The 11416-nt window shown below is 37.6% G+C and overlaps 1 protein-coding gene across 2 annotated transcripts in view; it reads right to left on the reverse strand.

Moving 5' to 3' along the window:
- GCSAML (germinal center associated signaling and motility like) overlaps window positions 1-11416 on the reverse strand; it is a 50781-nt gene that overhangs the window by 22912 nt on the left and 16453 nt on the right. The window contains exon 3 of one of the 2 annotated variants that reach the window (XM_025860104.2): window positions 5816-5875. The exons of the other annotated variant lie outside the window; for it this stretch is intronic. Coding sequence (XP_025715889.1) covers window positions 5816-5875 — 60 coding nt within the window. The remainder of the gene's footprint in view (window positions 1-5815; window positions 5876-11416) is intronic. 2 annotated transcript variants of the gene reach the window in all.

An 11416-nucleotide genomic window follows, 5' to 3' on the forward strand; every position in this document is an offset into this window, starting at 1 on the left:
TTTCTTTCTTTCTCTCTCTCTCTCTCTCTCTCTTTCTTTCTTTCTCTTTTTCTTATTGTTGTTGTTTATTGAATTGTGTTATGGATTAAATGGTGTACTCCCCCAAATTAATGCCCAGTATCTTGGAATGCAACTGTTTTTTGGAAACAGGGCCTTTATAGAGGGAATTAAATTAAAATGAGGCTTTTGAGGTGAGCCCTCATCTAATTTGACTGTTGTCCTTATAAAAAGAGGAAATTTGGACACAGACAGGCATAGAGTGAAAATAATATGAAGACACAGGGAGAACACAGGCGTATAAACCGAAGTAAGAGGCCTCAGCTTCTGAGAGAGAGCCACTCTGCCAACACTTTGATCTTGGACTTAGGGCCTCCAGAAGTGTGAGAAAAAAAGTTTCTGTTAAATCTTCCAGTCTGTGGTACTTTGTTATGGCAACCCAAGCAAACCAATGCAGCCTTATATGTAGAAATTAGTTCAGACAATATTGTGTTAATATGATAATCACCCTTATCCTGTTTCCTGAAGGGGAGGTGCCTGCCATTCCCCCACCTAGCTCGACCCTTCCACCACATGGGTCTTCACACACATTAGAAGATAAAGACTAGCGAATTGCCCTCCTCTCATTTCAGAACAAAGACGGACAGGAGATGATATGATAAAGACCATAAACACCTGCAACTCATGAAATGTTACTTACTGAAATACTTAGAATCAATATGAAGCAAAGAAAAAAATGAACATTAACTCAAATGAAATAGTAGTAGATTAATTTCTCTCAAACAGCAACAACAAGTAGGAAAAATAAGGACATAAAATATCTGAAATACATAATTGATCAGGTTTTCCCTATAGATAAATTTCAAATTATGAACCTTAAAATAATTATCATTGGAATTTTCAAAGCCTATGGGGCATAACAGACATAATGCTAGCTTGTACTTCTAAATGCTGGTTTCATCCGGGCATGTGCTCATGTCTGAATGTTAATTTTTAAAATGTTACTTTTACAACCACAATCTAAAGTTGCAGTATTTTTAATTGTAAGACTATTTTCCATATGAAGAAACAAGAATTTAAAGAATATAAGTAACTACTTTCAAAGTTGGTGCACAATACATGACAAAGAACTTTGACAAAATCCACAAGCAGAAATAACAGATACTGATACTGATAATAATGCAATAAAATCAGAACTTATTTAAATATATAATACACTGTTTGGAATTAAAAACAGTTCAAGTCCAAGAAAACATAAAAAGCAAAGTAACAAAATTTTGGACAATAATACTAATTCCTTTAATAACACATGGGATACAGATACAATGGAATACTACTCAGCCATCAAAAACAATGAAATCTTGCCATTTGCAACAATGTGGAGGGAACTAGAGGATATCATGCTAAGCAAAACAAGTCAGAGAAAGACAATTATCATGATTTCACTCACATGTGGAATTTAAAAAACAAAATAGAGGAACATAGGAGAAGGGAAGGAAAAACAAAATAAGATAAAAACAGAGACAGAGGCAAACCATAAGAGACTCTTAACTATAGGGAACAAACTGAGGGTTGCCAGAGGGGAAGTGGGTGGGGGGAAGGAATAACTGGGGGGTGGTCTTTAAGGAGGGCACTTGAACTAATGAGCACTGGATGGTGTATGAAACTGACAAACCACTAAATTCTACCTCTGAAACTAACAACAACAAAAAAAGAATTGCTTGTACTTATTGATGCTTTTAATGTTGTTTTAATCTCTAAGATTTTATCATTCCTTTCCATTGTTTTCCTGCTTTATGGTAGCTACTTTCTTTCTCCATTTATTATTTATTTTTAACAATAATTATAACAGATTATTACATCTATCTACCTTTAATACATTTTTCTGCTTTGTATATTATTATTTTTTAATCTAGTTAATGTTTACAACTTTGTGCTTAGTACTTTGAATGTAAGTAGGTGAGATAAAATTTTTAACATTATAGAGGTACCCTACAACCCAGCAATTGCACTACTAGGTATTTATCCAAAGAATGCAAACTTAGTAATTTGAAGGGGCACATGCACACCAATGTTTATAGCAACAATGCCCACAATAGCCAAAATATGGAAAGAGTCCAGATGTCCATCGACAAATGAACAAATAAAGAAAAGGTGATCTATAGTGGACTATTACTCCACCATAAAAAAGAATAAAATCTTATCACTTGCAACAACATGGTTGGAACAAGAATGTATTATGCTAAGCAAAATAAATCAACCAGAAAAAGACAAATATCTCATTATTTTACTCAAATGCAGAATTTAAGAAACAAAACAGATGAACATAGGGGAATGGAAGGAAAAATAAGACAAAATCAGAGAAGGAAACAAACCATAAGAGACTCTTAACTATAGGAAATAAACCGAGGGCTGCTGGAGGGGAAGTGAGTTGGGGTATGGGGTAATTGGGTAGTGGACATTAAGGAGGACACCTGATGTAATGAGCACTAGGTGTTATATGCAACTGATGAATCACTAAACTTTACCTCTGAAACTAATAATACAAAATATGTTAATTAAATTGAATTTAAATAAAAAATTAAAAGAGAAAAAATATTGGAGAAAAAGTTGTATTTTTACATGCCCCCATTTTTAAAGAAGAAAAAATTGAAACCACAAAAATTAAGTTTTTAATTCAAAGCAATTAGAATAGCATCAGTGATAAAAAACTAAGAACAGCAAAAATAAGAACCTAATAAAGATAAAAGCAATAACACTGTGACATCCTGGAAAAAAGTAAAACAGAAATCATATCAGTGGTTGCCAGGGGTTGTCAGTGAGGGGAAAGCTGATAAAAATATTCCATATCTTGATTGAGATGGTGGTCACATGACTGCATGTTTTTATAAACTTATCAAACAATTTAGCTAAAAAGGATGAATTTTACTGTGCTATACACCTATAAACCTAAATTTTAAAAAGCTAAATGACTTGAAAGAGCTCATAATAAACCTTTGGTAAATATGTTTAAAATCATGAATTAAATGATAATATTCTAGTAAAAATAAAATAACCAAAATTGACTTAAGAAGATGTAGAGAATGTGACTTTATTCAGAGAATATCATCCCGTCAAATTAGACAAAATGAAACTGAATTTAGTTCCAGCCCATATAAGTCTTATATAATATATCTGATTGCAGTTGACTCAGGTGGTCAAAACAGTTGAGTTCTTCCTTACCAAACTGACTGGTTAAAGTTCTGTGAGTCCCATTCATAAAATTTGCAGCCACTGCAGAAAACAGTATGGAGTTTCCTCCAAAAGTTAAAAATAGATCTACCCTATGATCCAGCAATTGCACTACTAGATATTTACCCAAAGGATACAAAAACAGTAATTCAAATGGATAAATGCACCCCAGTTTATAGCAGTATTATCAACAATAGCCAAACTATGGAAAAAGCCCAAATGTCCATTGACTGATGAATGGATAAAGAACGGTGTGTGTATATATACACACAATGGACTATTAGCCGTCAAATAGAATGAAATCTTCCCATTTGCAACAATGTGGATGGAACTAGAGGGTATTATGCTAAGTGAAATAAGTCAGTCAGAGAAAAACACATACCATTATGATTTCAGTCATATGTGGAATTTAAGAAAGAAAAGAGCGGTGCCTGGGTGGCTCAGTCTGTTAAGTGTCCAACTCTTAATTTCAGCTCAGGTCATGATCTCAGGGTCATGAGATTGAGCCCCAGGTCAGGCTCTGTGCTGGGCATGGAGCCTGTTTTGGATTCTGTCTCTCTTTCTCCCTACCCCCCTCCCACCCCTGCTTACGCTCTCTCTCTCTCTAAAAAAATAAAATAAAATAAAAATTGTTTAAAAAGAAGCAAAACAAACAAGCAAAGGAAAAAAAAGAGAGAGGCAAACCAATAAATAGACTCTTACCTATAGAGAACAAACTGATGATGACCAGAGGGAAAGTGTGAGGGGAGATAGGGGAAATATGTGATGGGGATTAAGGAGTGCACTTATCATGATGAACACTGGGTGTTGTATGTAAGTGTTGAATCACTAAGTTGTATACCTGAAACTAATATAACACTGTATGTTAACTACACTGGAATTAAAATAAAACTTTATTTTTTAAATATTTTATTTATTTATTTGACAGAGAGAGAGACAGTGAGAGAGGGAACACAAGCAGGGGGAGTGGAAGAGGGAGAAGCAGGCTTCCCGCCAAGCAGAGAGCCTGATCTGGGGCTCAATCCCAGGACCCCAGGATCATGACCCCAGATGCCTAATGACTGAGCCACCCAGGCACCCCTAAAATAAAACTTTAAAAAATTGTTCAGATGGGGACACCCTGGAGACATTTAATTTCTCATTTAGTTACAGTCTGTTTTTAATAAAGACTTGGTCGTATTTGGCATGTCAACCCTTCAGTTCCTTTAAAAGGGAAGAATTGGAGAACATCACCTAGCACAGATCTCATTTTAGACATAAGAAAGCAAAAGTCAAGTTTAAATGACTCTATGTTGTACAGAACTGGTTTGTGGTAGCCTGAGACAAGGACCTTGGTTCAATAACATCCCCTCTTCAGCCACACACTGTAAAGGGGAATTAGTTACAATGATGGCATTGCCACCCCACTGTCTACCTTTTCCTTTGTGCCAAGAAAATATAAGTGAAATATTTAGGTAATGACTGATTCCTGCAAACAGTATTTCATATCAACAATATATATGGGCCTTCCCTTCAATCCCTCACCCTTTCACACTTAGAGAAGGAGCCATCTCAGATAAAAACCCAGATCTTGACATGCAATGATTAGGAAAGAGGTTGAGTGCAAAGATATGGAAATCCCACAGTCAGCAAACAAGGCAGGGTTTATCTAAGCTGGGGTAATATATCAGTGTCCAGATAGCTGTTGTTTTTTCCACTCTTTTTTTTTTTCTTTTTTCCATTGAGTATCTTGTAAAGGTTGGGCAACAGCTAGGCAAGGCAAGCAGTGGTCAGAGCCTCAAAGACCACATGGTCTATAAAGGAAGATGGACAATAAAGGCTAAACTAACTAATATAAAGTTACTAGGCGATAGAAAGGCATAGTGGGCAATGCAGGAAATTCATGGGGTGTGGAAGCAATGTTCCCACATTGTGAGAAAACTCAAGGATGTTTTCTAGAGGAGAATGTGAGAGCCAGAATTTCCAGAAAGAGATGTTGTGAAGCACAAGCATCAAAAATAAAAACCATGAGTGCTAAAAGAGCAGTGTGCACTAGGGCACTGAGTTCAGGCTGAGCTTGGTGACTTCAAGAACAAGAAATACTGCAGAATGCCTGGAAGATGATGGGTGAGGGTGGAGGTTGGGGCATGAAATCAAAGAGGTATGCAGGGGTCAATCCTTATAGGACTACGATCCCATTGAAGAGTTTGGATTTTATTCTGGATGCAATGGAGAAAAATTGAAGGGTCTCAAGAGAAAGGCATGATGAGACTTATACTTTCCAAAGATTATTCTGAGAATGAAGAATAAGTTGGATGTGTAACCATTGTAAATAGCCAAACTAAAATAAGCATTTCAGCTATATATTTGTACATGTGCTTTATATAACCATGAAGGAATGAAACATGTGCACTTATAACCCATTTCTTTTGTTTAGAGCCTCCAACTAACCTTCTGCCAAGTCTTAGAGGCAATCACCAAAGAATTCTATGATTGTAGCTCTATGAGCTCTAAAATAAGATGTTAGCTCCTTTGAGACAGATTCTCAGTCCCTTGTGAGACAGAGGTAAATCTCAGAGAAAAATGCTCTGATATGCTGTGTGCTTACTGTTTTCTTTCCACATCTTGGTTTACTTTCTTGAGCTTCTTTTGGTTGTTTCTCAGGCAACTAGATGGAAACACAAAGAAAAGAGACTCTTATTTTCCTTCAAGTATTTTCACCCCCTTTTCTTGCTTTCCTTACCATTAAGACAAAGCCTGCTTTTTCTTTTTGCCAAACTTCTCTGTCATTGAAACTGGCAGGCAGTCACAAGATCCTAACAGCAGGAAGGTGTGGCTTCTCCAGTGAGCCCAGAGGAGACCAGCAGTTCCCGTGATTCCATCCCCATGGAATAGTTGCACCACTAACTTTGGCCCCATGAGCCAGAGCAAGATTCTCCAAATCCTGCTGGGGTTTGGCCCTCCATGCACACATAGAACACTATCATCCACACCTACATTCAGAGAAGTTTGTTGTGCATATTACTCTTGGTATTTTCCCAACAATTATCATCTTCCTTATAAGAATCAAGCAAGCACTGAGTGATGGAATTGAGGTTAGAGAAACCAGAGGCTTTCATGGTTACACAATAGTGAGATACAGACCCAAACCCATGACAGAGTTAAGCAAATTTGTCACTACACTGGTTATCCAAACAGTATTTCTTTGAATGGTCTTTTTCTTCTGTTATCACATCCCAACACTTGTCTATTCTCCTGCTTCAGTGTAAGACTGCATGCAAAATATACCAGACTATGAGCCCTCCTCTTGCTTACTGTCAATATTTGGAAAAGACATTTCCTCAGGATTGGTGTTTAAAAGTTCAAGAACACGGTTATATATAGACATGCTGGGCCAGTAAGCAAAGAATAGAAGTTGTTAAATACAAAGTAAGTCAAATTTGAGGAAGAAGGGCCCTTTTTGGAGATGAGTTCAGATGTAGAGATTTCTGGATAATATTCACAAATGATTAAATTTGGATGTAATGATTGTAAATCAGGCAAAATTTAATTTCAGTGTCCCATGTGTTTTCTTCTGTTTCCCTAGAGTCCAGTTTTCTCAAAATTCCATGTTTCTAAACTGGTCAATGAAAAAAGAATCTGATAAAATAATTCTCTTTGATGTTAGTGATTCACTGACTTTCTCTTCTAAGGGATGTTTGTATTTTATATTATTTTATTTTTTATTATGTTATGTTAATCACCATAACTTACATCATTAGTTTTTTATTGTTATGTTAATCACCATATATTACATCATTTGTTTTAGTGTAGTGTTCCATGATTCATTGTTTGTTCATAACACACAGTGCTCCGTGCAGAATGTGCCCTCTTTAATACCCATCACCAGGCTAACCCATCCCCCTACCCTCCTCCCCTCTAGAACCCTCAGTTTGTTTTTCAGAGTCCATCATCTCTCATGGTTCGTCTCCCCCTCTGACTTACTCCCCTTCATTCTTCCTCTCCTGCTATCTTCTACTTTTTCTTTTTTCTTAAAATATGTTGCGTTATTTGTTTCAGAAGTACAGATCTGTGATTCAACAGTCTTGCACAATTCACAGCGCTCACCGTAGCACATACACTCCCCAATGTCTATCACCCAGCCACCCCATCCCTCCCACCCCCGACCGCTCCAGCAACCCTCAGTTTGTTCCTGAGATTAAGAATTTCTCATATCAGTGAGGTCATATGATACATGTCTTTCTCTGATTGACTTATTTCACTCAGCATAACACCCTCCAGTTCCATCCATGTCAATGCAAATGGCAAGATCTCATTCCTTTTGATGGCTGCATAATATTCCATTGTGTATATATACCATTTTTCTTTATCCATTCATCTGTCGAGGACATCTTGGCTCTTTCCACAGTTTGGCTATTGTGGACATTGCTGCTATAAACATTGGGGTGCACGTACCCCTTCGGGTCCCTACATTTGTATCTTTGGGATAAATACCCAGTAGTGCAATTGCTGGATCGAATGGTAGCTCTAATTTCAACTGTTTGAGGAACCTCCATACTGTTTTCCAGAGGGGCTGCACCAGCTTGCATTCCCACCAACAGTGTAGGAGGGTTCCCCTTTCTCCACATCCCCGCCAACATCTGTTGTTCCCTGACTTGTTAATTTTAGCCATTCTGACGGGTGTGAGGTGGTATCTCATTGAGGTTTTGATTTGGATTTCCCCGATGCCGAGCGATGTTGAGCACTTTTTCATGTGCCTGTTGACCATTTGGATGTCTTCTTTGCAGAAATGTCTGTTCATGTCTTCTGCCCATTTCTTGATTGGATTATTTGTTCTTTGGGTGTTGAGTTTGATAAGTTCTTTATAGATTTTGGATACTAGCCCTTTATCTGATATGTCATTTGCAAATATTTTCTCCCATTCTGTCGGTTGTCTTTTGGTTTTGTGAACTGTTTCTTCTACTGTGCAAAAGATTTTTATCTTGATGAAATCCCAATAGTCCATTTTTGCCCTGGCTTCCCGTGCCTTTGGTGATGTTTCTAGGAAGAATTTGCTGCGGCTGAGGTCGAAGAGGTTGCTACCTGTGTTCTCCTTTAGGATTTTGATGGACTCCTGTCTCACGTTTAGGTCTTTCAACCATTTGGAGTCTATTTTTGTGTGTGGTGTAAGGAAATGGCCCAGTTTCATTCTTCTGCAGGTGGCTGTCCAATTTTCCCAACACCATTTGTTGAAGAGACTGTCTTTTCTCCATTGGACATTCTTTCCTGTTTGTCAAAGATAAGTTGACCATAGAGTTGAGGGTCATTTCTGGGCTCTCGATTCTGTTCCATTGATCTATGTGTCTGTTTTTGTGCCAGTACCATACTGTCTTGGTGATGACAGCTTTGTAATAGAGCTGGAAGTCCGGAATTGTGATGCCGCCAGCTTTGCTTTTCTTTTTCAGTATTCCTCTGACTATTCGGGGTCTCTTCTGGTTCCATACAAATTTTAAGATTATTTGTTCCATTTCTTTGAAAAAAGTGGATGGAATTTTGATGGGGATTGCATTGAATGTGTAGATTGCTCTAGGTAGCATTGACATCTTCACAATGTTGGTTCTCCCAATCCATGAGCATGGAACGTTTTTCCATTTCTTTGTGTCTTCTTCAATTTCTTTCCTGAATATTTTATAGTTTTCTGAGTACAGATCCTTTGCCTCTTTGGTTAAATTTATTCCTAGGTATCTTATGGTTTTGGGTGCAATTGTGAATGGGATCGACTCCTTGATTTGTCTCTCTTCTGTCTTGTTGGTGTATAGGAATGCCACTGATTTCTGTGCATTGATTTTATAGCCTGCTACTTGACTGAATTCCTGTATGAGTTCCAGAAGTTTTGGGGTGGAGTCTTTTGGGTTTTCCACCTACAGTATCATATCATCTGCAAAGAGTGAGAGTTTGACTTCCTCTTTGCCGATTTGGATGCCTTTGATTTCTTTTTGTTGTCTGTTTGCTGTGGCTAGGACTTCTAATACTATGTTGAATAGCAGTGGTGAGAGTGGACATCCCTGCCGCGTTCCTGACCTTAGGGGAAAAGCTCTCAGCCTTTCCCCATTGAGAATGATACTCGCTGTAGGTTTTTCGTAGATGGCTTTTATGATATTGAGGTATGTACCCTCTATCCCTATACTCTGAAGAGTTTTGATCAAGAAAGGATGTTGTACTTTGTCAAATGCTTTTTCTGCATCTATTGAGAGGATCATATGATTCTTGTTCTTTCTTTTGTTAATGTATTGTATCACGTTGATTGACTTGCGGATGTTGAACCAGCCTTGCAGCCCAGGGATAAATCCCACTTGGTCGTGGTGAATAATCCTTTTAATGTACTGTTGCATCCTATTGGCTAGTATTTTGGTGAGAATTTTTGCATTCATGTTCATCAAGGATATTGGTCTGTAATTCTCCTTTTTGATGGGATCTTTCTCTGGTTTTGGGATGAAGGTAATGGTGGCCTCATAAAATGAATTTGGAAGTTTTCCTTCCATTTCTATTTTTTAGAACAGTTTCAGGAGAATAGGTATTAATTCTTCTTTAAATGTCTGATAGAATTCCCCTGGGAAGCCATCTGGCCCTGGGCTTTTGTTTCTTGGGAGATTTTTGATGACTGTTTCAATTTCCTTAGTGGTTATAGGTCTGTTCAGGTTTTCTATTTCTTCCTGGTTCAGTTTTGGAAGTTGATACATCTCTAGGAATGCACCCATTTCTTCCAGGTTATCTAATTTGCTGGCATGGAGTTGCTCATAGTATGTTCCTATAATTGTTTGTATTTCTTTGGTATTGGTTATGATCTCTCCTCTTTCATTCATGATTTTGATGATTTGGGTCATTTCTCTTCTCTTTTTAATAAGTCTGGCCAGGGGTTTATCAATTTTGTTAATTCTTTCAAAGAACCAGCTCCTAGTTTCGTTGATCTGTTCTACTGTTCTTTTGGTTTCTAGTTCATTGATTTCTGCTCTGATCTTTAATATTTCTCTTCTCCTGCTGGGTTTAGGCTTTATTTGCTGTTCTTTCTCCAGCTCCTTTAGGTGTAGGGTGAGGTTCTGTATTTGAGACCTTTGTTGTTTCTTGAGAAAGGCTTGTATTGCTATATACTTTCCTCTCAGGACTGCCTTTGCTGTATCCCAAAGATTTTGGACAGTTGTGTTTTCATTTTCATTGGTTTCCATGAATTTTTTAAATTCTTCTTTAATTTCCTGGTTGACCCATTCATTCTTTAGTAGGATGCTCTTTAGCCTCCCTGTATTTGAGTTCTTTCCGACTTTCCTCTTGTGATTGAGTTCTAGTTTCAAAGCATTGTGGTCTGAAAATATGCAGGGAATGATCCCATTCTTTTGGTACCGGTTGAGACCTGATTTGTGACCTAGGATGTGATCAATTCTGGAGAATGTTCCATGGGCAGTAGAGAAGAATGTGTATTCCGTTGCTTTGGGATGGAATGTTCTGAATATGTCTGTGAAGTCCATTTGGTCCAGTGTGTCATTTAAAGTCTTTATTTCCTTGTTGATCTTTTGCTTAGATGATCTGTCCATTTCAGTCAGGGGGTGTTAAAGTCCCCCACTAGTATTGTATTGTTGTCAATGTGTTTCTTTGCTTTTGTTATTAATTGCCTTATATAATTGGCTGCTCCCATGCTCGGGGCATAGATATTTACAATTGTTAGATCTTCTTGTTGGATAGACCCTTTAAGTAGGATATAGTGTCCTTCCTCATCTCTTATTACAGTCCTTGTTTTAAAATCTAGTTTGTCTGATGTAAGGATTACCACCCCAGCTTTCTTTTGGTGTCCATTAGCATGGTAAATGGTTTTCCACCCCCTCACTTTCAATCTGGGGATGTCTTTGGGTCTAAAATGAGTCTCTTGCAGACAGCATATGGATGGGTCTTGTTTTTTAATCCAATCTGATAGCCTGTGTCTTTTGATTGGGGCATTGAGCCCATTTACATTCAGGGTAACTATTGAAAGGTATGAATTTAGTGTCATTGTATTGCCTCTAAGGTGACTGTTACTGTATGTTGTCTGTGTTCCTTTCTGATCTTTGCTGCTTTTAGGCTCTCTCTTTGCTTAGAGGACCCCTTTCAATATTTCTTGGAGGGCTGGTTTCGTGTTTGCAAATTCCTTTAGTTTTTGTTTGTTCTGGAAGCTTTTTATCTCTCCTTCTATTTTCAATGACAG

Source organism: Callorhinus ursinus, unplaced genomic scaffold (genome assembly GCF_003265705.2).
Source record: "Callorhinus ursinus isolate GAN/ISIS: 27379988/994484 unplaced genomic scaffold, GSC_fseal_2.0 scaffold123, whole genome shotgun sequence".
In the NCBI taxonomy this organism is placed as follows: domain Eukaryota; kingdom Metazoa; phylum Chordata; class Mammalia; order Carnivora; family Otariidae; genus Callorhinus; species Callorhinus ursinus.